Source organism: Solanum stenotomum, chromosome 3 (assembly GCF_019186545.1).
Source record: "Solanum stenotomum isolate F172 chromosome 3, ASM1918654v1, whole genome shotgun sequence".
In the NCBI taxonomy this organism is placed as follows: Eukaryota; Viridiplantae; Streptophyta; class Magnoliopsida; order Solanales; family Solanaceae; genus Solanum; species Solanum stenotomum.
Window position 1 is genome coordinate 68,529,194 of NC_064284.1, and position 26,280 is coordinate 68,555,473.

At 34.5% G+C, this 26,280-nt stretch overlaps 2 protein-coding genes across 2 annotated transcripts in view; both read left to right on the forward strand.

The window, feature by feature from the left end:
* The first annotated feature begins 246 nt into the window (after positions 1-246).
* LOC125860447 (ATP-dependent Clp protease ATP-binding subunit CLPT1, chloroplastic-like) lies at positions 247-11,232 on the forward strand. The gene is made up of 6 exons (XM_049540406.1): positions 247-609; positions 761-790; positions 955-1,064; positions 1,216-1,395; positions 10,775-10,902; positions 10,974-11,232. The coding sequence occupies exons 1-6, from the start codon at positions 383-385 to the stop codon at positions 11,004-11,006; spliced, it is 708 nt and encodes a 235-aa protein (XP_049396363.1). The 5' UTR covers positions 247-382; the 3' UTR covers positions 11,007-11,232.
* Positions 11,233-19,122: 7,890 nt separating this feature from the next.
* The window catches only part of LOC125857681 (cleavage and polyadenylation specificity factor subunit 1), a 52,661-nt gene continuing 45,503 nt past the window's right edge, over positions 19,123-26,280 (forward strand). Inside the window, exons 1-5 of the mRNA XM_049537291.1 lie at positions 19,123-19,554; positions 19,651-19,797; positions 20,346-20,499; positions 21,492-21,624; positions 24,691-24,836. Coding sequence (XP_049393248.1) covers positions 19,247-19,554; positions 19,651-19,797; positions 20,346-20,499; positions 21,492-21,624; positions 24,691-24,836 — 888 coding nt within the window. The 5' untranslated portion in view covers positions 19,123-19,246. The remainder of the gene's footprint in view (positions 19,555-19,650; positions 19,798-20,345; positions 20,500-21,491; positions 21,625-24,690; positions 24,837-26,280) is intronic.

Genomic DNA, 26,280 nt, shown 5'->3' on the forward strand with positions numbered 1-26,280 from the left:
TCTCGCTCGACTCTCTTCTTCCTCTCCCAATCTCGTTCGCCTCTCTCCTCCATCTAACATGTAGCTATAAATCGTAATTAGCAAACTATAGTTATGAAACCTAATTAAGTGTCTATTTGCGAAATTTCCACGAAGGAATATCACATACGGGCTACGTTAGGCCCATTTATTGCTGCAAATCAGTGTGAGCCGGCCCAACTACCATTGCTCCATGTCTTCTTCAAGAGTTATCTTTCACAGCTATATCCACCTCAGTTGAAGCTTGTACGCTTCGTCCATTGTTAATCAGCACATTTATAACAGCTACAAAGTAGAAAATTCTGTGCGGAAGGGGACAAGAATCAAATAATTTCTCTACATTTTAGGGTTTACTTCTACTCCAATGGCGACTCACAGTTTTTCATTACTTTCAATCCAGTCTTTAACTTCCAATTCTAGCAACAAACAAAGTGAGAATACTAATACTTTTTTAACCCATAAGTATTGTAAAGCTCTAGCTACTACTTTTACTGGAGGAAAGCTCTTGATTCTGCCGCAGAATTTGAACAATTTTACTCTCAAACGTCGTCGTTCTACAGTAGCAACGGTTGCCTTCAGCCTCCCTATCACGTAAGCTTTCATGTCGCTCTTTGTTTGGATTTCATTTGCTTGTAAATTATTCACTCCGTTTCAATTTGTTTGTCCTAGTGTTGCATTTAAAGTACATTTTACAAAATGAGTAACAAATTGTTGTTTCCGACTGTTGGTTTTTGCTTTGCAGGAGACCAGAGAGTTCTGAGAAACAGCCCAAGTATGTTTGCTTAGTTAGTTTAATTGGTGGCTGTTTAATTTTGTGTTTTAAAATAAATGTAATCAACTATGCCTAAATTACAGATCACTTGGAGTTGGTTTATGAATCATATTTATCCATTTGATTTGTAATGTGAAAAAAAAGCTTGTTGAATAATGTTGTAGATGGTCGTCAAGAGCAATACAGGCATTTGTAATGGCTGAATTAGAAGCAAGGAAGCTCAAGTACCCAAATACTGGCACTGAAGCTCTTTTAATGGGCATCTTGGTTGAAGGTTAGCATCAAACTCAGTGGATGCTTCTGTAGAAACTACGTTTTGATTCCTACTATGGCATACGCGTCTATGCGTGTATGGATAGTAATTCGTCTATTAGGTTAGGAAGATAGTTTTTTGAGTTTGAATGAAGAGAGATTTGCTTTGCTAGGGACCAGTTTGGCTGCCAAGTTTTTGAGAGCAAACGGTGTAACCTTTTTCAAGGTGAGTGAAGAAACGCTGAAGTTGCTTGGAAGATCCGACATGTATTATTTCAGTCCAGAGCATCCTCCCCTTACTAAACCAGCTCAAAAGGCTCTTGACTGGGCAGTCAATGAGAAATTGAAATCAGGTAATGCCCTTGCTTTTCTATTAGAAGATGTATCTATCATTTATGGATTGTCGAGAACAACCCCTGATATGAGTGCGCTATGAACATATAAAGCTTAAGATATAATAGACTTACTTGAGTGGTTTTAACAGGGACATCAGCTCTAGATAGTATACCATTTTCCACTGTACAGAGATGTGCATGCATAAGGTTTAATCAACAAGAATTAGAATAGGGATAATACATTATCTTATAGGATATAATAGGGATGGTAAATAAAATCCTCATAAAAAAGGGATAATACATAAAATCACCTCTCAACTATAACCGGATTCTCAGTTACACAGTCAAACTTTTTTAATGACCTATTACCCCCTAAATATCTTCAAAGTGAACTTACAAAGGACCTATTACCCCCCTGTATAACTTCAAACTGGAATCTTGACCACCTGGAGAGGCCAAAATCAGATTTAAATTGGCAGTGTAATGCTGCCACGTGTTTTCCATGTACTCCCTTGTCCTAAATTATGTGATGCATTTTCTTTATTTAGTTTGTCCCAAGTGAATGATACCTTTCCATATTTGAAAATAATTTAACTTTTAGCTTTTCATTTTGACCTTAGTGAGTTGATTTATAGCCGCACAAGTATCTATATCTTTTTTAGATCAGAAGTTCCAAAAAAAAATTCTTTCTTAGTCTTTGTGCCTAATCAAAGTGCATCACATAAAATGAGACAACAACAATAAACCCTCGGTAATCCCACAAGGGAGAAGGTAGGATGTACACAGACCTTACCCCTACTTTTGTGAGGTAAGAGCAGTGTTGTCAAAGGCGCGCTTAAAGGTGGTCAAAGTTCCACTTTTAAAATGTTAGTGGGTGGGGGTGATAGGTTCCTTGTGAAGTTTGAGTATGTTACTGGAAATTCAGTCTTGGTTCAAGGTTTTCTTATGTATTACCCCAAGTGGAATGTCCTAAACATACAAGTGTACTAAAATGTATGTCAGGGCACTTTTAGTATCTCGTATTGTCCTATCTGAGACAGCTCAAACTCAATCAACAGAATTAGGTGGAAGCTTCAAAGCTTCAAGTTTCTAACTCATCAAATAAAGAAATCTGACACCTATAAGCTTGTAAAAGATATATTTAGGTCCTTGTTTTTTTCTGTAGAAAAATTGAAATCCTATCATAACTTGCTACCAAGTTGTCCGTCAGTGAAGAATTACACTATATGGCTAGAATAAAGCTGATTGATTGCTGCAAGGAAGACTCTAACTTTTGCCTGCAATCCTCATTGATCAAGCAATGAGGCTTGAGTGTGACATTTATTGGATAACCCACAAGTACTATCCACAATATGGCTATACCGCTATACGCCTATACCAAAGTTGACTGCTTGCTGTTTGGAAGACTCTTACTTCTGCTTGCAATCCACATCGAACAAGCAATGAGGCTTGAGTCTAACTTGTATAGGATAACCCGCCTTAGGATATAGTAACATTAGTGGCATTAAATGTACAAATGACAATTGCTTTCTGGAAAGGTGGATATAAAATCTGTAAATCCGCATCTTAGTACCACCAAATAGGCAAATACTTTAGAATCTGAGTTGTGTGACATCTAGAGCCTGCTCCGCTAGTCACTGTGATGGAAAAATTAGCAGCTTTAAATATATTCAGACTTCACAGGGTATTGTAGTTATCATCTTTTAGGTTTAGATTTTGTAGGTGACGCCTATTTGTTGGTTGGATATTGGTGCAATAGGGTCCTTTTCTGGACCTAATTGAGGCATGCAAGTGCGATTAAAGTAGGCATGGATCCAAGTGGGATACAACATGAAAATATTGAGTTGAGTACAATTTCTTAACATGCTATGAGGATGCAAAGTTGGTTATCTCAAACAAAGTCCTTGTAATAGATTTGTAGTGGTTGTGTGCTTACTGCTTAGATTGCTCCTCATTAGATTCCGGCAAGTCTTGTTGATTGATCACGCAAGAGCTTAAGCAGCAGTAAACTGTGGTGATACCACAAAGTAGAACTGATGGCTTCAGGGGCTTCAGTGATGCACACTTTTTCTATTTAATTATTTCACTACCAAATCAAGGGAAAGAAAGAACTTTATGTAATTTCTTATTTCTGTTTTTGGTGTGTGTGTGTGTGCGCGCAGTTTGGGGTGTCTATATGTTGGGTATCCATTTGTATTCAGATCTATTTCATTCTAATACTGAATAATTTGTCATATAGGAAAGTTAGGATCTAAAACTAGATATTCTCTAAGTTTATACTTATTCCTACACAGATATACAATCTCTAATGACAAACACTGGATCTGATGTAAGTGTAAAAATGACAATTAAGCTTTAATCTCTAGTAGCTGGTATTGCGTATCAATGCTGACTTGGCTAGAGATAGACTACAAGAAAAAGATCCATATAGGTGGTAACTACTAGTTGAGGATAGGTTTCACCTTTATATTATCTTTTGATGAAATAAGTGGTTGTATTAATAGGAAAGCATCCAAAAGATGCAAGAATTACAAAAGTAGGAAGAGTCAGCTCCAGGAAAAGGCAAACCGATATCATATCAAGAAACAAGGGAGCAGACAAATTCCAAATACAGATCAGGGTTAAAAACAGGTTTATGAAAACCCCAACTAAAAAGAAGAACTAAGCATCTGGGTTTAAGTTTGGAGCAGACAGTGAGATACCATCAAGGCATCTTTGGTTCCTTTCCGTCCATAAGCACCACAAAATAGTAGCAGGAACCATAGACCAGATCCTTTTGATGGATTTTTCAACTATTCAGTTGCTCCAGCTAACAAAAACCTCTCTGAGACTGCTTGACAAAACCCACTGTGGACCAAAAAGAGAGAATATTGACTAGATATCAGCAACAATAGGACAGTGAATGAACAGATGGATAACAGATTCCAGGCTGCTAAGGCACATATAGCATCTGTTAGCTAAGTGGAATTTTCTTCTGTTAAGGTTGGCTTGAGTTAGGCATGCATTATTGAGGGCCAACCAACAAAACATGCGGACTTTGGGGGGCACCTTGATCTTAACTGAGTATAGGCCACTGCTGCTGCTACCTCATTTGATCATGTCATTCCTCTGAGGATTTATAGTAATTGGCTGGAGGTTGCATAGGAGAGATGTCAATTCTTCAAACTCCATGTCATTCAAATTTCTTCTCAGTTCTGGGCACCAGATGTTCCCCTCTTAGTTCTGCAATACAGTGGACTCAGGATTGGATGCAATTGAGAATAACACAGGGTGGGCCTCCTTTACAGTAATCTAGCCTAACCAGAGATCTTTCCAAAAAAGAATATCATTGCCATTACCCACACGTAGAGAAGTATTTAGGGAGAAATCAGTCCACAATTTCCTTATTTTTTTCCACAGACCACATCCATGAGGGAGCCTGCTAGAGCTAGAGCACTGCTGGCTATCTCTGCCATATTTAGCCCGAATAACTTCCTTCCAGAGACTCATACCTTCTTGATTATATCTCCTAGAGTCCTAGTGATTTGGTATGAATAACCGTGTCTCATTTCACAAGGTGGAATTTATGAACCTTCTTGTTGTCTTCCCACAAAAAGGAACACCTAATTCTGTCAAGCTGCTTGAGGACTTCAGCTGGTACAGGGAAAAGGGACTGTAAGTAGGAATACCATTGACTTAACTGGTAGTAAGTGTTAGTCTGCCTCCTAGAGAAAGGTATTGTTGCTGCCAGAAGCCAAGCTTTTCTCAAATTTCTCAAGAACCTCATTTCATATGTCAACAGTTTTGTATCTGGATCCCAGAGGAAGTCCAAGGTACGTGGTTGGAAAAGAGACTGTATTGCACTCATAATCTCTGCCATTTCATCCAAACCAGTAACCAAATTGACTGGGTAAATGACACTTTTGGACATATTAATGTGAAGCCTTGAAAGTGCCTCAAAAATCATCAAGATCATTTTGAGTTATTGGACTTGTAGCCTCTCAGCACCACAAAAGATAGTGTGTCATCTGCAAATAGCAAGTGAGAAACAGTGGTAGAGGGGCCAGTCCTACTGCCAAAACCAAGACCTTCCATGCAGTGAAGTTGTTTAAGCCTTTTCCAACATTCTATTGAGGCCTTTCACTGCAAGGATTAAAAGAAGGGGGACAAGGGATCCCCCGCTTTATTCCTCTCTTGGGGGAGAAGAAGCCCACAGGGCTCCTGCTTACAAGAACAAAATATTTGATAGTAGAAAAAGAATACCTAATCCATTTAATTCATCAGTCTCCAAAGCCCATCTACCTCATAATAGAGATAAGGTGTTGCCAATTAATCTTGTCAAAAGACTTTGTAATGTCCAGCTTATAAACCGGACTAGGTTCACCACTTTTAAGTTTCCAGTCTAAAGCTTCATTGGCTATAAGAGCAACATCACAAATCTGTCTACCTTTTATGAAGGCATCCTGGTAGCCTGAAACTAACTTTCCAATCACCTTCAAGTGTCTCAGCTAGCACCCTAGCCACAATTTTGTAAACACTACCAGTGAGGCTGATAGGTCTGAAGTCCTTCAGTTCAATTGCCCCTTTTCTTTTAGGGAGGAGAGCTATGAAAGAAGGTTAAAAGACTTCACCACTTGGCAGTTATTGTGGAAGTGAAGGAAGGTGCTCATGACATCCTGCTTAATGGTGCCCCCCACACTTTTGGTAAAATGCCATAGTAAAACCATCTGGACCAGGACTTCTGTAAGGGGAACAAGTGTTGATGGCATTCAAGACTTCTTCTTTAGCAAAGGGGCCCTCCAAAACAGCCCTATCCTCACTGTCTTGACTTCCCAAACCTTCAAATGTAGCATTGGGTCTCCAGTTTTCATTCTCAGTATACAGGTCTTGATAGAAATATAGTATCACCTTCTTTATCCTCAGTTATGCCGTTCTCCACCTGCATTCTATCAATACAATTGTACCTTCTGTGAGAGTTGACAGATCTTTGAAAGTACTTGGTATTTCTAGCTCCCTCCTCCTTTAACCACTAACACCTGGACTTCTGCTCCTTGAGATCTCTTCTACCCTAGCTAACTGTTCAAGTTACGTGCCTTGTAAATAATTCCTAACTGCTCAACTGCTCAAGTTATGTGCCTTGTAAATAATTCCTAACTGCTCAACTTCGCTTCTGCCCCAAGCTGATCCTGTTCGCTCCCGATTTGTAAAACAATTACATATCTGAAAGAAGCATGAATTGGTCAATGGATGACCTCAGTGTCAAATCTGATCTGTCCAAGAAGAAGCCTGTCTTCCTCGCCAAAGCACAGAGAGAGCTAGTATGATGATAAATGAGCTTAAATTAAGAAGCGGAGATTTATATAGCTGACACCAACTTGTTTGGGACTAAGGCATAGTTATTGTTGTTGTGTTCTTTTCGTTGCTAGGTCTGCTTGGTTCCAAGAGAATGTCTAATTAAAATAACTTCGCTTCATATGAGTTTAGGTCTAATCCGTTCACTTTAAGAACTTTTAGGGTCGTTTGGTAGAGTGTATAAAAAATAATGCTAATAATAGTGTATATTAGCAATACTTGCATTAGTTATACATAGATTATTTCTTATGCATTGTTTGGTTTGATGTATTAAAAATAGCATGTATTGTACCCTTCGGGGTGGCCTAGTGGTTTGGGCTTGGGATTTTTCCATGTTGGAGGTCTCAAGTTCGAAACCCCTTGCAAGCGAAAGCAAGGGGTTTGCCTTCTCGGTCGAGCTCGACGCACCGGGCTTGCCTAGTGCGGGTTACCTCTCCTATGTGCTTTGCAAGCTATTGCATAGGAGCGGGGTTTTATCCTGTGCGCACCTAAGGGGTAGCAGCTGCGGGTTTCCCTTGTCATTAAAAAAAAACATGTATTGTACAAAAATATCCTCCACAATTATGGTGAAAAAGATGTAAAAGTGCTTTGAGGGGTATTTGTGTCTTTTAAATGCTAATGCATGCATTAAATCCCTTTGCATTACTAATACCTAGAAATCCATGGTATTAGTAATACACTCCCCAATACACAATAGAGTGTATAACTAAACAAGGTACTACTAATATACAGCTAATGCAAACATTATTTTTTTTAATACACTCTACCAAACGACCCCTTAAGGTGCACCTTTTTCTTTGACTTTATGCCATAAACTCTAATAAAGTTCTTCATCCGCAAAAAGGGGAAAGCTTTGTTGAAGTTGATTTATTTTATGTATTCATTTACTTACAAATAGCATTTGTTACTCATGGACACAATATGTGCAAGCATATCCTTGTCCTTATTTCTTAGAACCGTGTCTCATGTACATAAATAGGCGCCTTTCCATTTTATATAAATTTGTTGTGCTTAGCTTGAGGCAAATGGCTATACATTTTTCCCGTTTGTGACTCCTCCTTTAGTAGTAGTATACTCTCTTTAAGCTGCTCCATTTGCTAATGTTATTCTCGGCCTGATTTTGGAAGACAGACAGTACTAATGGAGTAAGACCATCTCAAACAGTAGTTTGAAGATTATACTCTTCACTTATTTTTATTTCATGTGATACCATTTGATTGAACTGAAGTTTGAAGTGTTAGTTTTTGCATCTTGAAAATTTGAAGTGATTTAAAATAATATTTATCAATGGAAGGCAGTAAATTATTTTTTGAGTTAATATTTCAAAAGAAAAAATTAAATTATCTGTGTTTTGTTAGTTTAATACTTAAAAATATGAGGTGGTGTTGTTACCTCAAAATTATAACACTTTCAAGAGTTAATACCTAAAAAAAAACTAATTCTAAATTATGCAATGTTTTGTTAGTTTAATACTTCAAAATATGAGGTGGTGGTGTTACCTCAGAACTATAACATTTCCTTGCCAAAAAAAAACCTGCAGTGCCAAATGGCATGGATAGTTGTCACGTCCCGAGCCTACACCCTAGACGTGACCAACACTCGAAAACCATTACTGATCCCCAAGTGAACCCTTGGCTAACTACTTAGCGGAAGACTTACTCAAGCATTTTTAATTTTAAATAACTAAAGGGAAACATTTAAGTCAAATATTGTCTGATGGGAATACTGTAAATGGTACTCCCTCTGTCCCAATTTATGTGACTTACTTTCCTTTTTAGTCAGCCCCAAAAAGAATGACACATTTCTATATTAAGTAACAATTTAACTATAAAAGGTCTATTTTATCCTTAATGAAATGATTTACAGCCACACAAATTTCTATGATTCATTTTGGACCACAAGTTTTAAAAGTCCTCCTTTCTTTCTTAATCTCCGTGCCAAGTCAAACTAGCTCACATAAAATGAGACGGAGGGAGTAATAATTTAGCAAAATATCTAAATATAAATACCAAGAGACTCTCTAACATTGTCTATCTATGAAACCTCTAGTGTCTGAGATAGGCGTCGAGACAGACCTATGACAACCTTAAATAAAACTTCTAAAGCAAATAATTAACTAGAGTCCTCCGAAAGCAAGGAGGCCTAACCAAAAACTGGTAAGACCTGGGTAACATCAACAATGTGCCTGCACCTTTATATGCATCGTAAGATGATGCAGGTCGAATGACATCGGTACATTGAATGTACGAGTATGTAATAAGGCTGAGTGAAAATAACTGGACTAAAAGACTGAAATATAACTCAACTGACATGAGGTAAAATCATTTAAGCTTCACAAATAAAATGCAATAATGGCAAATACTGAACTAAACTGAAATATATAATACAAATACTCTGGTATGAATATATGGATCGTCTTGGAATCAATAGATTAGTCGGTATTAAACAAGAAAGTCACTGAAAAACGGACTGAAACATGTTCATGTGTCAGAGTATTAGATTTGGTGACTGAAAGTGGTTACAATCTGGGAAATAAAAGTATATAGGTAGGGTCGAAATGATGACACAACTCTATTGTGAAAGAATTATATGGGTAGGGTCGGAATGATGGCACGACCCTATTGAAAAATAAAAATTATCTGTGTAGAGTCAGATTGGCGACACAACCCTACAGAAAAAGAGAAATCATATGGTTAGAGTTGGATTTATGACATGACCATACTGAAAAAGAGAAATTATATGGGTAGAATCGGAATGATGGCACAACCCTACACAAATAAGAAGTAGTCACCTAATAAATGAGGCTACGCAAATCAAATATAAAAAAGTAGTCGTTGGAAAGATTGCATGGTGCTACACAAATCGGATATGAGAAAGTAGTCACCAGAATGATGACACGGTGCTACACAAATTAGATATGAGAAAGTAGTCACCAGAATGATGACATGGTGCTACACAAATTAAATATGAAAAAACAGCTACCGGAAAGATGGCACGGTGCTATACAAATTAAATATGAAAAAGTAGTCACTAGAAAGATGGCATGGCGCTACAAAATTAGATATAAGAAAGTAATCACCAGAATGATGGTACAATGCTACACAAATTAAATATGAGAAAATAGTCACCTGAAAGATATGCGGTGACCCAACTTTTGCTAATATAATTGTTGTCAGACGGATAGTATATATGGGTAATAGTCACCCGCGGCAGCGGAAGCTCTTTGATTCTCTACCAAGATCGTAGAGGCTCTGATACCATGTGAGGAATATTGGAGAAGAATATTTCTGAATTGTGTATCTACATTATACCCCATTTATAGACACTAAAAAACAATCCTTGACCAAGTAGAAAACTATATATTATTCTTATTCTTATTTATATTTCTATTTTAAGTAGGATTGTATATACCTATTCATATTCTAACCATAACAACTCCTCATATTTTAAATATTTAACTAATAAAATGTGGATAGTTTAGAGGGGGTTTGAGGTATTAACTCTATTTTTATATCACCAAAATGAAAAAAATGCATAAATTAGGATATCCAGAGAATTCATTTTTGTTTTCCCCATCTTGAAGTAATAGAACCACATCATCTAACGGCCTTGTCATCTTTAAATTTTCTGAAGGTAACACGCACCACTGGTTCTTGAGAATTTCTCGGTTATACAAAAACAGATTTGCTAACTCTTAACTGTGTCATTTTAAAAAAAGAATCAATGTTGCATCAAGTATCCTAGTCACTCTTCATATGACCTAAAGCCCGTTATACAAATTTGTTCACCTGTTTCTTACATCATCTAACACATACACTGAACTGATATCTTTATCCACCACCGTGACACGTTATTATGGAATTGATAAATTTTGTTTTAGTGTAGAGGGTGAAACACCATAATTTCAGAATGACTACATAGCATTGGAAATGCATGATGAAACACACACAAAAAGCTAAAATTGGATGCCAACATTGAGCTAAAAATGTCAACCCAGGTTCATTTATCTGGGGATTGGCAAGTGTCATTAGACTCTTGTTTACATGTATTTGTGATGAATTTACAGGTGAAGATGGGGAAATAACCGTCACACATATTGCTCTTGGTATTTGGTCAGTAAAGGAATCAGCTGGGCATAAAATAATGTCTACACTTGGTTTTGATGACGAGAAGGCTAAAGAGCTGGCCAAATTTGTAAGTTCCAAGCTAGATCTATTACTCTTAGTTCCTCAATGGGATTCTTTACATCCTTTTCTTGCTTGCAGATGGACAAGGACATTGAGCTGACCTATAAATAACTAGTATTGGAAGCACAGGCATTATTTGATGCATCCTTCCATCACAATCTTCAGCTAGTTTCTCCTGCAGAAGAGCTTAGTAACAAATGTTCATGGCCTTGTAAGCAATTTTCCCCCATACACAATTACCATTTATTTTAACCCGTTTTCGATAGAAGACATTTTGTTATCTAAACGGCTGGGAAATTAACGCCATCAATTTTAATGTTTTAGTATTCCCCAAAAATGCAGTAGTCTCTTTGATCCTCCTTTTTCTTTGGTTTGGGGAACTGTTTTCATTTAAGGTACAGAATGCTCTCCGTTTAAAGATGGTGATTCGAGTGCCTGGGGAACAAAACTATAGCTTGATATTTTCAGTTTTACTGATGAGATCAAATCAAGTGAAATTTGATCTAGTAATACAAGTTCCTAAATGAAGTCTAATATTTTAGTTTGAACACCTTATTTCAGCTTGGAGTAGTAAATTCTGAACAGAAGTTACAGGCTTACATTTTACTCGTAATTCTCACCCACTATATTTTTATGAATAGTTGTAGACAATGATCACAATGCCTCGATAGTCAGCATTGGCAATTTGATCATGTAATAACAGTCTTGATATTTTATCATCTTAAGAAAAGTCTAACAGACATGGCCTTCCTAAGGGCTGGTCTTGATTTATTTTTTTGTCCAGCTCCGCTTAAGAAAATTTTTATGTTTTCCCATAAGGTACAAGTTCAGGGCATTTTAAGATCGTGAACTTACTCAATTAGCCAAAAGTTGGAGCTTTGGTATGTTATTTACTAGACATTCAGGATATTTCAAGACATTAAACCTATCCACTTGACCACAAGTTCTATCTTATAGGCAAACATTAGAACTTAGGCTTGATGGGCAATATAAATTTGTTTCAACAAATCTTTTCAAGTTGAGGTCACTTTAAAAATAATTTACTAAGGAAAAATAACATAGTTGTTCATAAGGAGTAAATTAATTACACTCTTTACCAATTTTTTAGAAAAGGAACAAATTTATCACACACTCATGTCCTTTACTTTGAAGCCACTTAAATTATATAGTATAAAGTATAGAAACCCCAACAATTTGGGCGTTAATCTTATTCGGGAAATTTCTCAAATTATAATAATCTTAGATTTTTTAGAATTTGCGAATACATTATTCCTTACATAAGTTGTGTATGGATTTAGGTTTGAAATAATTGGGGTTAAGTATCAACAATAACATTTGTATCAGATGCATTATATACAAACAAAGTTGTAATGTATTTGATAGAGGTGGAGTGGTGATTCGAATGTTAAAACAGAGAGAAGGGAAATGGAAATTTTTTGTAATTAATTCAAATTGTGGTGATTTTTAAAAATTATGTTGTCTTAAGTTGGTAATTATGTTAATTTCCCTAAATTATAATTACACATATTCCCCATTGTACCATTTTGTAGCTAATTATCTCCTTTTTCATTTTATTTTTTGAAAGAGAAAATACATAATTACCCTATCAAACTTAGATCCTTTTTTGAATAGACGCCTTAAGCTTGCGGGGACCTATTACACCACGAAATCATTTAAATCCACAATAAATACGTCATTTGGACCCATTTTCTCAACAACGTAATTTCTCATTAGATAACCGCAATAAAGAGTAAAATTGCAGTCCCAAACAAATGCAAAACTGACACATGGCATTGCTTTGCCAAAGTGAGAAAAGACCCACGTTTCTTCTTCCCCAAACCACTATTATGGTTGTTGAGAGCTCTTCTCAACAACAAAAGTTGGTTCTTTACCACGGAAGCGAATTTCTTTATTATATACTCTATCATTAAGTTTTAGCAATTCATCTTAAGGCTTTTTATTAGAAAAATCTACTTAACAACAACATAATGCTTAACCAATATAACACCTAATTTTATCTGTCATCAAAGAAATTTGAACTCATTTCCGTTCATATAAGTTTTTCAAGATCAAAAGTATCAAAGAAACTACTCATACGAATTTTAAAAAATGTGAAATTTACTAATTTCATAATACACACAAAGCTAAAAGGGATTAAACTGTATTTTTGGAGAAAAAAATTGAAATCAAACACGAAATAAACAACAAGAACGCTAAAAAATAACACAAAAAACTTACACATAAATATATATTTACAAAGAAATCCAGGAAAAAAAATCTTTTGAAGTGAAGTAGGCCGAAAGAATTAGGAAAGATTTTTAAGGGTTAAAATGTGAGTAGGTCAAGATTTTATCCGACCCCACTATTAAACATGTAAGAAAAATAAAAAATATTATTTTATTTGGGAGTGAATAACAGGCACGGGTTATGAGAATTGTTGGAAATGATTGGATGAAATAATAGGACTCCGCAAATATTAAGTGTCTACTTTAAAAAAGGTAGAAGTTTGATAGGTAATGGTGTATTTTCTCTTTTTGAAAAAAACTTTTATACCTCTACATGTTTTGTTTTCTTCCCTTCTTTCCTTCATTTTTCTTTCTTTATTCAAAACTTATGTTTTCTCTTTTTTTCTTTTTTTCATCACAATCTGATTCATATTCTCTGGCTCCTTCTTTCCGTACTTTTCTGTTTTCCTTTTTTTCTTTTTCATTTTTATCTAGTGCTCATTTTTCTAATTTTATTTAATATTATTATTATTATTAAGTTCTTCGCTATCTAATTTCATTTACTTTTTGCTCTTTTTCAATATTATTCTCTTTTATATTTAAAAAAAATCATAGTGAATTTTCATTTGGATATGCTTTGGTTCTTCCGTGATACATTTTTCGGTCCACTATGATATTCGTATGGTATATATCATATACGGATATGACATTATCAAATTTATGCTTAATTTTGGTAGTTTAATTTTATATCAATTTTAACAAGTTAATTATTGTAAAAATAATTTTGATTTTAATAAATAAGCTAAATGGAGAATTTTCTTAACAATTTCTTATTGTAGTTTAGTAATTTAATTTATTTATTTTATTAATCTAAAAATATTTTTTTCTATTTTTTTTAATGCAAAAATCTATAAAGGGAGACAAAATTTAAAAGAGATATACTAACAAAAAATGAAAACAAAAACAAAATAGAAAAAGAAGAAAATAAGTATTAAAATGTTATGAAATGATTTATTTCTAAAAATAACGGTTAAAAGGTGACAAAACATAAAATAATAAATGAGAAAAAGAAAATCAATAAATGAAAGGACAAAATAAAGAAGAATCCTACACTGCTTTTGTGTGCAAACTAGAAGCATTTTCTGTAAATAGTTGGATCGACTATGTATTTGTGATATTAGTTCAAGAGGGAGATTTGTTTTTGATAGTTTGTGTATTTTACTATTTTTTATTAAGCGGGAAAAAAAAATTTAAATTGGATATTTTAGAAATATTAGACGCACTTTCCTCTATATCGTCAATTAATGAAAGAATTTTAATTTTTTCTTTTGTAAGTTAAAAAAGAAAATTATACATATATAAACGTTTGAAGCTATTTGATATAAATAAATTTTTCAATGTAATTGATCGCAAAGGCAGTTCAAAAATTATTTTAGGTCACAAGTTTAAATTTTTTATTTTACTTAGGGAAAAGGGTCTCTTTTTTATTTTTTTCTAAATAAAACAATTATGTACCAAAATCACTAAATTTTATTATTTTTGTTTCTATTTATGGGCCAAGTTACATAAGGTATTAAATAAAGAGGAAATTTCACAAATAACCACTAAAATAAACTGAATACTTTGGGGTTAGTAGATACACTTTCCTCTTTATCGTTAAGTATGAAGGGGTTTTATATTTCTATTGTGTAAGCCAAAAAAGAAAATCATACATATAAAAACTTTTGAATCTATTTGATATAAATTAATTTCAATGTAATTGACCACAGAGACAATTAAAAAATTATTTTAGGTCACAAGTTTAATTTTTTTATTTTACTTGGGGAAAAGGGTCTCTCTTTTCTTTTCTAAAAAAATAATTATGTATCAAATTTTTGTTTCTACATATGGGCTAAGTAAATAATGTATTGAATAAATAGTAAATTTCTTAAATAGCCTTTAAAATAAACTTAGTTACGCTCCATAACTATTGTTTACTAATTATGATTTGTAGCTACATGTTAGAGGGAGGCGAACGAGGATGGAAGAGGGTGAAGATAAAGTGAATTGTATATGTATATATGTATATCTGTCAAATGATTATATATATGTTAATGGTATACATTTGTATTTATATATCTGGCGAGAGAGATTAGAAGAGGGAGGAGAGGTGTGAGCGAAAGAGGGCAAAGAGTGGAGAGAGGCGGATTATATATGTATATATGTCATATAATTGTATATATGTAACTGGTATACATATGTATTTGTATATCTGGCGAGCGAGATTGGGAGGAGAAAGGCGAACGAGATCGGGAGAGGGAAAAAAGTGGAGAGAGAGGCTAATTGTATTTGTATATCTATCATATAATTGTATATGTATAAGTATAATTTGTATTTGTATATGTGTAAAAGAGGGGAGAGGCGAGAGAGAGGTGACGTAATTTTAACTAAAATTAAGTTGCGAGTGGTAACTAATGGAAACTACTATAGGTGTCAAATGGATGGTTTGAGTTGAAATTGGAAATATTAGAATGAGTTGAAATAGAAATTGGGTTGAGTCTTGACCCACCCAAGTTTACTTTAGGCTCAAATGGGCTTAAAATGGGTTAGGTCCTGACCTGTCCAATTTGTCCCGCTTAATCTCAATAATTTTAATCTATTGTTATTAAAATTTTATAACCACATTTTGAATTTCAACTTGAGAAAAATTTAAAAAGGGAAAAAGGACAAATATACCCCTGAACTATCGTAAATGGTATGCAGATACCTTCCGTTATACTTTTGGGACACTACTGCCCCTATCGTCCAAAAACTGTTGCAAATATGCCATTCACTCTAACAGAAGACTAAATAAGGACACGTGACACAATCTTATATGTCGACCCGATATTTATAAATGTCAGATCGGTGGATAAGATTGTGGCACATGTATGTCCGTTAGTATAAAGGGTATATATGCTCTACTTTTTGAACGGCAGGGGCACCAATATCCAAAAGTATGACAGAGGGTATCTGCATACCATTTACGATAGTTCGGGGATATATTTATCTTTTTCCCTTTTAAAAAAAAAGTTACACATGGATAGATTAAAAAATATAAAATAGATAGTAATTCATACATTAAATATAGGAACTATAATGCAAATAAAGAGTTTTAAAACGGGTTGAAATTGAAGATTAATTTAAAAGTTGGTCAAACCTACTTTTAAGTCTGTTTTTTACTTCTGAAAATGTTTGACAAATATAAAAAAATATCTTAAAATAAGTCATAAATGATTTAAAAATAAGTTAGGAAGTGTTTAACAAGGTAAAAAATGACTTAAAATAAGTCAAAACCAAAAGTAGCTCTCCCTCTACTTTTTATTTTTTGACTTAAAAATCATTTCAGTTTGATTTTTTATTTTTGACTTAAAAACTACTCCTTTTTTAAGCTACGCAAACGGGCTCTAAATTAGGCTCAAGTGAGAATTCTCTTAACATGGGTTAAGGCTTGAATGAGTTAAGATTGAACACAACTCATATGATTTTGAACCCAATCCTAAAAATTATGGGCAGGTTATTTTTTACCACCTTAGAAACTATAGATATGTTAGTTAATACTCCCTCCGTCCTATTTTATGTGAGGTAGTTTGACTCGGCACGAAGTTTAAGAAAGAAAAGAAGACTTTTAAAATTTGTGGTTCAAAATGAATGATAGAAAATATAAAAGTATGACAGAGGGTAACTGCATACCATTTATGATAGTTTGGGGGTATATTTATCTTTTTCCCTTTTAAAAAAAAAGTTACACATGGATAGATAAAAAATATAAAATAGATAGTAATTCATACATTCAATATATGAACTATAATGCAAATAAAGAGTTTTAAAACAGGTTGAAATTGAAGATTAGTTTAAAAGTTGGTCAAACCTACTTTTAAGTCTGTTTTTTACTTTTGAAAATGTTTGACAAATATAAAAAATATCTTAAAATAAGTCATAAATGATTTAAAAATAAGTTAGGAAGTGTTTAACAAGGTAAAAAACGACTTAAAATAGTCAAAACCAAAAGTAGTTCTTCCCCTGCTTTTTATTTTTTGATTTAAAAATCATTTCAGTTTGATTTTTTATTTTTGACTTAAAAACTATTCCTTTTTTAAGCTACGCAAATGGGCTCTACATTAGGCTCAATTGAGAATTCTCTTAACATGGGTTAAGGCTTGAATGCGTTAAGATTGAACCCAACTCATGATTTTGAACCCAATCCTAAAAAATATGGGCAGGTTACCTATAATTGAGCTCATTTTTGACACCCTTAGAAACTATAGATATGTTAGTTAATACTCCCTCCGTCCTATTTTATGTGAGGTAGTTTGACTCGGCACGGAGTTTAAGAAAGAAAGGAAGACTTTTAAAATTTGTGGTTCAAAATGAATGATAGAAATTTGTGTGGTTGTAAATTATTTCATTAAGGGTAAAATAAACATTTTATAGTTAAATTGTTACTTAATATAGAAATTTGTAATTCTTTTTAGGACTAATTAAAAAGGAAAGTAAGTCACATAAATTGAGACAGAGGGAGTAACTAGTATATGTTTGATTATCTGCGTAATTTTCCTCAAATGAGTTTCAAACTTGACCCATTTACAATCAACTAAAAATTACTTATTTAAAAAATACTCACAAACTAAATAGCCGTAGTTAAATAAATAATTCAAAATTACCATTTAAAATTTACTGGACTCAAAATGACCTAACGGGTCGTTACAAGAAAAACTTCAAATCGTTAAGAATCAATAATCCGACAATTAAAAATAAAATCAAAACCCTTATCAAAATCGCTAAACCAATATTTTTTCCATGATTTGGTTTTGATTTTGAACAACGCGAGACAACCATAAGCAAAAGTATAAAACTAAATCATAAGTCAAAGACTTTATATATTCAATGATTTAAATATAATTTATTAATTTATCATCGAGTCATCGGTTAACTTGTTAAGAAAAACCTCAAACCTTTGAGAGCCAATTATTAAATAGTCAAAACCGCTAAATTAATAGTATTTTTTTTAATTCACGTTATTGATTTCGGTTTGATTTTGAACAAATCTACTTTGAGACAATTAGAAATAAAAGTATATAACTAAACTCCAAGTCAAGGACATTATATATTCAATGATACAAAATATAATTTATTAATTTATTATCGGGTTATCATTTAACCCGCTAAGAAAAAATTCTCAAACCGTTAATAAAAAAAAATCAAAATCGTTAATAAAAAAAATCAAAATCGTGATCAAAATTATTAAACTAATACTTTTTTTCAATTCGAATTATTGATTTCGGTTCGATTTTGAATACCTCTAATTTGATATAATAAAAAATAAAAGTATAAAACTAAACCCTAATTCATGAACTTTATTTGTCCAATGATATTAATATAGTTTATTAATTTATTGTCGAGGTTGTAGATTAATCCATTGGACAAATAAAGTCCATGAATTTTATGGGGTTTAAATTGGTTTTGATAAATTAATTGGTTTTTTTAATCGAAACCAATATATTAATTGTTTTTTTATTTGGGTTGTTGGTTTTGATTGCGTTTTGGACAGTCCTACTTTATACGACCTCCCTTATTAGTTGTTATGTTTTTGTCACTATTTTCTTCTCCTTAATATGTGAAATTGTTCTAGTTGAACCGAAAGTCTTTCAAAAACATCATTTTATCACGAAGTAGTAATATCTGCGTACATTCTTCACTCGTCATAGCTCACTGATGAAATTTCAATGGGTACCCTCTCTTCACAGTTCACTGATGAAATTTCACTGGGTATGTTGTTATTTGTGATATTAAAACTAAAATTTTCAGTACATTTTTCGCTCTTCAAAACTTATTTGTGGAATTTCATTGGATATGTTGTTGTTGGTTTAATATTTCAAAAACTTAAATTTCACGCTCATGATTAAAAATTTGTCAATTATACATTGAAAAACTAGCTGACTTCCAAACCAAATTGATAATTAAGTACGTATTTTCACGGTCACTGAACCTTCAGTTCACTCATCCTCCTGCCAAACCAAAAACAAAGGTTTAAGCTTTTCCCCCCCCAAAACCCTAGTCTTCACTCTTCAATTCGCCAAGAAACGGTTGCAGTAGAAGCTGAAAGAGATGAGTTTCGCGGCGTGTAAGACAATGCATTGCCCCACCGGCATCGAGAATTGCGCCTCCGGCTTTATCACTCACTCAGCCGGCGAAATCACCCCTCAAATTCAGACAGCGGACGTCGATTCCGATTGGCCAGCCACCAAGCCAGTCGGCCCCATACCGAACCTTGTTGTTTCAGCTGGAAATGTGCTTGAAGTTTACTTGATTAGGGTTGAACAAGCATCATCCAGGGATGCCACCGAAGTAGTGAAACGTGGTGGCCTTATGGCTGGTATTTCTGCTGCTTCACTTGAGCTCGTTTGCACTTATAGGTATTTCAGTTTGAAATATCAAATCATATGAATTTGTTTTATTTGGATATTTTTACTGTTTCGAAAACTTGTCTTTTTCTTGTGTAACATGTGTAGGTTACATGGAAATGTATATTCAATGGGTGTGATAACAGCAGGAGGAGCTGATGGTGGGAAAAGGAGGGATTCAATTATCTTATCTTTTGAAGATGCTAAAATGTCCGTTCTTGAGTTTGATGATGCCACTCATGGGCTTCGGACCAGGTAACCTGCACCTAACGCATTTAAATGAGAGATTGAGCCAAAATAACAGAAAAGATGTGTAATGGAGTAGTGGAGGTGCCAAAGATGGCAGGCACCACAATTATTAAATGAAAAAACACAAACAAGAAAAAAAAAAGATGAAGTTATTGTTGACGTCTTGTTAAGGTGGTGAACTTGTTAGCTTTAAGCACCTCCCATGTTATTCTGTTTTAGAAAACTCTGAGAGCTACCCAATTTTCATGTCTATATGCATATCTTAATGGGCTCTTTAATAAAGAATCTAAGAGCCTGCAATTTTTTTTATATGGCTACCTATAACATGAGTTCAATGTCATACTTGCTCTTATGTTTTTTTTGTGCTTTATAGTTGGAGAAATCGTAACTTTATGAGATTCATCAAAATAGTAACTTTAAACGTCTACCCTATGAATTCTCAAACCATTCACTGAACATTAAGTATATTTGCCTTTGCTTCCTGTTTCTTTACTATTTAAGCATGAAAAACTGAGAAACTACATTAGAATCTCCTTTTTCTTCCTTCGTTCCAGCTCAATGCACTTTTTCGAAGGTCCAGACTGGTTTCATTTAAAAAGAGGACGAGAGTCATTTGACAAAGGTCCTATTATCAAGGTTGATCCGCAGGGGAGATGTGCTGGTGTCTTTGCTTTCGAACAGCAGATGATAGTCCTCAAGGCTGCTGAGGTTTTCTTTTGCTGTTTTTCCTCTCCTTTCCTTAGTTAACCTGAAGTTTAAATTGTGTAACGTTTTGAAGATGCATCTATCCCAATTAATCCTTCTGAAATCCTAACTGTTCTGGACTAATCATGCTCACACCATTTACTGGTGGATATTGCTGGCCAGCCTTCTTCCAATTATCTTATTCAAAAGTTACCAATATAGGCTTGTATGCACAACTACCTACTGAAATTTGAATCAAAATTACTTCATAATGTACTTTGACTGATTATTTTATTGGGTTTCGTAAAAGGATAGTTTGACCAATATTATTTATGAGGTAGCTGATTAATCTTCACACACAATACTAACAAAGAACTGTTTCAATCAAGTAAAAAAGAAACATATTTGGTGTTAGTTGCTTTGCTTTGTCAATGGTCTGTATATTCTTGATATTTGCGGGGGATTTAATGTATGGTATTGTGTTTAGCATAGTCACCAAGGGGATGATGTAGTGGATGAGGCGTAAGAGTGACCATTTGGAGATCCCAAGTTTGAATACATCTGCAATACTGGATGTTAGCCTATCTGCTCTAGTTTGGTGAGCAAGATTGCTTGGGACAAAAGCCTGGTATTTAATTGCAGGAGGGTAGAGGGGAGGGCCCATTATCCAACCGAGTTTCGGACCGTGCTCCATTGCCTACGGGGATTCCTAGGTTTAAAGATAAGATCACTTGGGAAACTTGTGGTAGTTTGTTGGACATGTTTCCCAGTGGAATAGTTTAGGGGCACACAAGTTGGTACAAATTCACCAATACCAAATTATGAATATCATCTTTATCAAAAAACAAAATTATGAATATCATGTGAAAGTGTTGTAAGGTTGTGGGAAATCTGTGGGTTCTTTTTGGGTGATTAAAAAGATCAAATCAATATGTATGAATTATTTCTCTTTCCATGGATGTGGTTTGGGTCATCACAATTTGCTTATATTTTCGAGTGATGTATTCTGATTTTAGGTCAACTCTAGCTTAGCTGGTGAGGACAGTGCTTTTAGTGCTGGAGGTGCCTCAGCTCGCATTGAATCATCATATATCATCACCTTACGAGATCTTGATGTGAGGCATGTCAAGGATTTCACATTTCTTCATGGTAGGTATACCCTAGCTGTTTCTTGTGTATTGTTTTTTATAATTAAATTTTTTGCTTCCTCATTGATTCTTATTACTGTTCAGAGAGTACTATGACAAAGTCGTGATTTTGCTTAGTATTACAAGAATAAAACTAAGGTTGAAAATTAGACAATACTGGAGTTCTGTTTTCCACAATGTTTACACCTGATAAACTTTGTTATAACCTGTATAACTCTTATCAGACACCACGACTGGTCCAACATTTTTGTTCTCTTCTGTAGTAGAATGATATCTCTTGGCTGTGAAAATATACTTCGTTAGTGCCTCCAAAGCGTTGTCTAGTTGTAAGAGTGTAGCTTGTGATATGTGGGGTAGGTGCATGCCACATGAGTCTCAACCCTACTGTGAACCAAAAACATGGTATTTAAGTGGAAGAGGGTAGAGGGGTGGACCCAATATCCTCCAAATTTTGGATTGTGTGCCAGCTGGTCATCAAAGATTTTTTTTTTGATTGTTGTTGTCACAATGGAAATTGATTCAGTTGAACTCTATTTGACGCGAAAAAGATTAATTGACTTAATGTTACCTGCCTCAAAAAAAGAAAAAGATTAATTGACTTCTATTTCTTTTTTTATTTTTTTTGACAAAGGTAACATAATTGACTTCTATTTCTTTCATAATCTTAATCTTTTCCTATCTAATTATTTTACTGGCCAAATACATAGGAATCCCCTAAACTTGGCAGGATATTTCAGTTAGACACCTCAACTAAAGAATCGACCTATTAAATACCTGAATGATACTCAAAATGTTCCAATTGAACACATATTTTCTTATTCTAAACAACATAAAATGCGTGAATGCAACTCGCTGTGGCAAAAGCAACCAATAATACAAAAGCAGGTTAGCAAAGGGAAAAAATTCAAAATCTGAAAAGAAAAAAAAGAAAGAAAATGAGTTGAGTGAATAAAGCTCCGGTGCTCTCCCTTTCTGGCAAAGTTGCAGATCTGTAGAGTTCAAAGGAATGTTTAAGGAATTTTTTGACAGCTTAGACAGCAGCTACCAATGGTCGGATAAAACTCTGTTTAAAATCAGCCATTTTGAACCATGGGATGGTCTTCAAAACTCAAAAATCTTCTCTGTTGACAAATTGCTCGTTGGAAAAACTGGTACTTTCGGCCATTCTGGAAACCTGGAAGTGATGGAATCTACTACGTCAAATCTGCATACAACTACCAGAATAGGGAAAATGCACATTTGACCCGTGGCCATGGAAGTTCATCTGGAAGACCAAGGCCCCTTACAAAGTCTCATGTTTTTCTTGGCTTGTAGCAAGAAAAGCATGTCTCACTCAGGAAAACTTCAGGAAGAAGGGGATTTCATCTGTGCTTTGGATGTTGCATGTGTGGTGAAGCCAGAGAAAATAGTAGTCGTCCAGTTCTACATTGTCCTAACTCCTATAGATGGACAATTGTGGCAACTTTTTTTGAACTTGGTAGGACTAAGATGGTCTATGCTAGCAACAAACTGTGATTTATTGAAGTGCTGGAACTATAATGGTAGTGCAGTGTGACAAAAGAAGTGGTGGAAACTTGTCCCAACTTGTATACAGTGGACAATTTGGAAGGAGAGGAGATATAGAATTTTTAAAGACAAAAGCAGTTCTGTGCAGAGAGTCAAGATGAATGGTATTTTTTTGTTTCATTTTTGGTGGAAAGAAAACTATGTAGAGAGGTTCAAAACTCAGCGCAGACAAAAAACACTAGGTGATTCTTCCCATATGTTCTAGCCTTGGTGGACATTGTTACCTAGTACCTGGTGGGAGATGACAAATATCATGTGGAATTAGTCGAGGTGCGGACCATGTCATAAAAAAAACTATGTAGAGGAGACTGAATCAGTAGTTGACATGATAAGTTCCTTGTGAAAGGGTAGTCTTAAGCATGCTTGGGTTTTTGTAATTGTAAGTAGCACTTTTATGGTGCATATCTAGTATGTATATACACACACACACACACACACGTTACCAGTTTCAAAAAAATGCAACTCAAACTCTTCCATTTGGTAACCCACCCACAAAGCTTAATGTGTTTTTACCATGGAACTTTTTGAATCTTGAAAATCCTTTTTCTCAGCAAGCTTCGATCGGATGATATGTCCATTCTGGTCCTGCCAAGAAATCACCTATTAGCCATCTTCTTTCATACCCTCTTAACAAACCTCACCCATACAAGAAAATCATGTCTGTCCCAGCATGTATCTGGTGGACAATCTGGAGAGAGAGAAACGCTAGATGTTTTGAGAGCAAAAGTTGTGATCTTCAGAAGATCAAATTGAACCGTATCAAACTTTTTTGTTTCTGGTGCAAACAGATGTACCTAGAGGATACTGAGTCAATTATTGAGATCCTTGGCTCTATTTAGATTTTAGATTCAGATATCCTGTTTTGTTGATAAGTTGTAATTATGGTTTTTAGTACAACCCATGTACCGGTTTTTTAGTCAATACATACGAATGTTACCTTTCTCAAATAAAGAAATATTGGAGAAGAACGGAAATCTAATTCTCCAGCAAAATTAAAAATTTTCCAGCTAAAGCTCAGGTACGTTACACGAAACTTTCCATCACCGAGGTTTGTTCTATTGACACATTTTGAGTACAATTCATGTGTTTAATAGGTTGAGTACTTAGTTGAGGTGTCTAAATGAAATATCTGGACAAGTTTAGGGAGCTTCCTATGTAATTTGGCCTATTTTATTTTCTAACAGAAGTCCATGTCGGCCTTCAAATCTTAAAGCTTATCTTTTATGTCCACTGTTAATATAAGAGTAGAAATATGAATAATATATACAATCGTACTTAGAATAGGAATAGGAATAGAAATAGTATATAGAATCCTACTTGGAAAAGGATTATAATGTAGTGTCCTAGTTAGAAAAGGTGTCTAATGTAGTGTCTATAGATAGGTCTCAATGTAATAATGTAGACGCACAATTCAATAATATTCTTCTCCTATATTTCTCACATCCACCATCTGCAGTTACCACTGTTGCCAGTTTGAACTTTGAAATGTGCCTTTATGCAGGTTATATTGAGCCTGTCATGGTTATCCTTCATGAACGGGAGCTCACTTGGTCTGGGCGCGTCTCTTGGAAACACCATACTTGTATGGTCTCTGCCTTTAGTATTAGTACCACGTTGAAGCAGCATCCACTGATATGGTCAGCCGCTGTAAGTTACAATGATCTTTGTTGCCAGCATTATTTATATATATTCTTATTAGCTTGAAGCAGAGAGGGAAGAGGCAACAAAGAAAGGAGATCACTCCAGTAAGAGCTATTTCTTGGTGATGACTGTATCACAGTTCTTTCTATTTTGGGGTTTGGGTTTGTTGAGGGAAATAAGGTCAAGAATGCTGCTAAAGTTAAAAAGTCCTACCCCTTCTGTTTCATTGAGGTATCACTGTAATTACACTTGATGACAACCTTTAGCTCATAGTACTTCTTTTGATCTTGTTTGTCTTCCTTCTTTATTGTGTTTTCTTTTTGTCAGTCTAATTACATTTACTTCCCTCAAAATATTTTCCTCATATCAACAACCTAATAGAAGAGCTTTTGAAGGTATAGAGCTGAACTTTCTAAAATTGAGAAGTAGTCTCTTATCCCTAATTTCTTTTTGGTGCATCCATGGAGTACCAGTTTGTATAGAAGATTGATGAAGTTTGTAGAAAACCATTTTGTTTTGTAGTTTTCTACCTTTTGGAATACCTTTGGTATACATGCACTTTTTTCGCTCAAATGTTAATACAACTTGTTAACTTGTCAAAAAAGAAAAGAAAACAACCTAAACCTGAGAGTAACTTTGTTGTTGCCACTGATTAGTCATTTCCTGTGGTGCAAATATTTCTCATCTTTTGTTTCCTGCAGTACAAAAGTAAACCACATTACTTAGCAAAAGAACAATGAATTTATTTTATTTTTTATTTGTTTCCTTTGTTTTGTTAAGTCTGTTAAACAGTAATTTTGAGCTTAAGGTTCTATAGTGTGGAGCACAAGATGTTTCAAACATGGCCTCGGTAATGAAAATGTGATTCCAACTTATCACGAGAGAGTTGATTTGGTGGACAGTGGGTACTAAAAGGCTGATGATTCAAATATATATCATGAAATTTCACAAAAAATATTTGACGAGAATAATGCAAAAGTACTTTACCTCTTTAAAGGGTTCGTTTGGTATGCGGGATAGGATAAGCTAGGATATCCCAAGTGATTATTTTATCCCACCTTCTATACAGGATAGCAATCCCACCATTTTAGCACAAATGGTGGGATACTATATGGGATTAGCTAATACCTCAAACTAAACATGAGGTAAAGTTAATCCCAAATCCTATCCCGGAATTATCATCCTTATCCCATGTACACCTACCAGAATTATGGCATTTCTATTCTGCAACTTTAGAAAATGTACAACGGTGAACTTGCTGTTTCATTTTGTAGAGAGAACTTCAGCCTGCTGTTGGTTTTATGACATCTTAGGCTGAGTTAAATGTTGTATTAACTCTTTGTTTCTATTATCCGAATTGTTTTCCATTTTCCTTAAGTTTTTCCTCTCTCATGTTCTTCTTGCCTCTTCACAACCTGTGCTGAACTGTGTCACTAAGACGACATTCGTT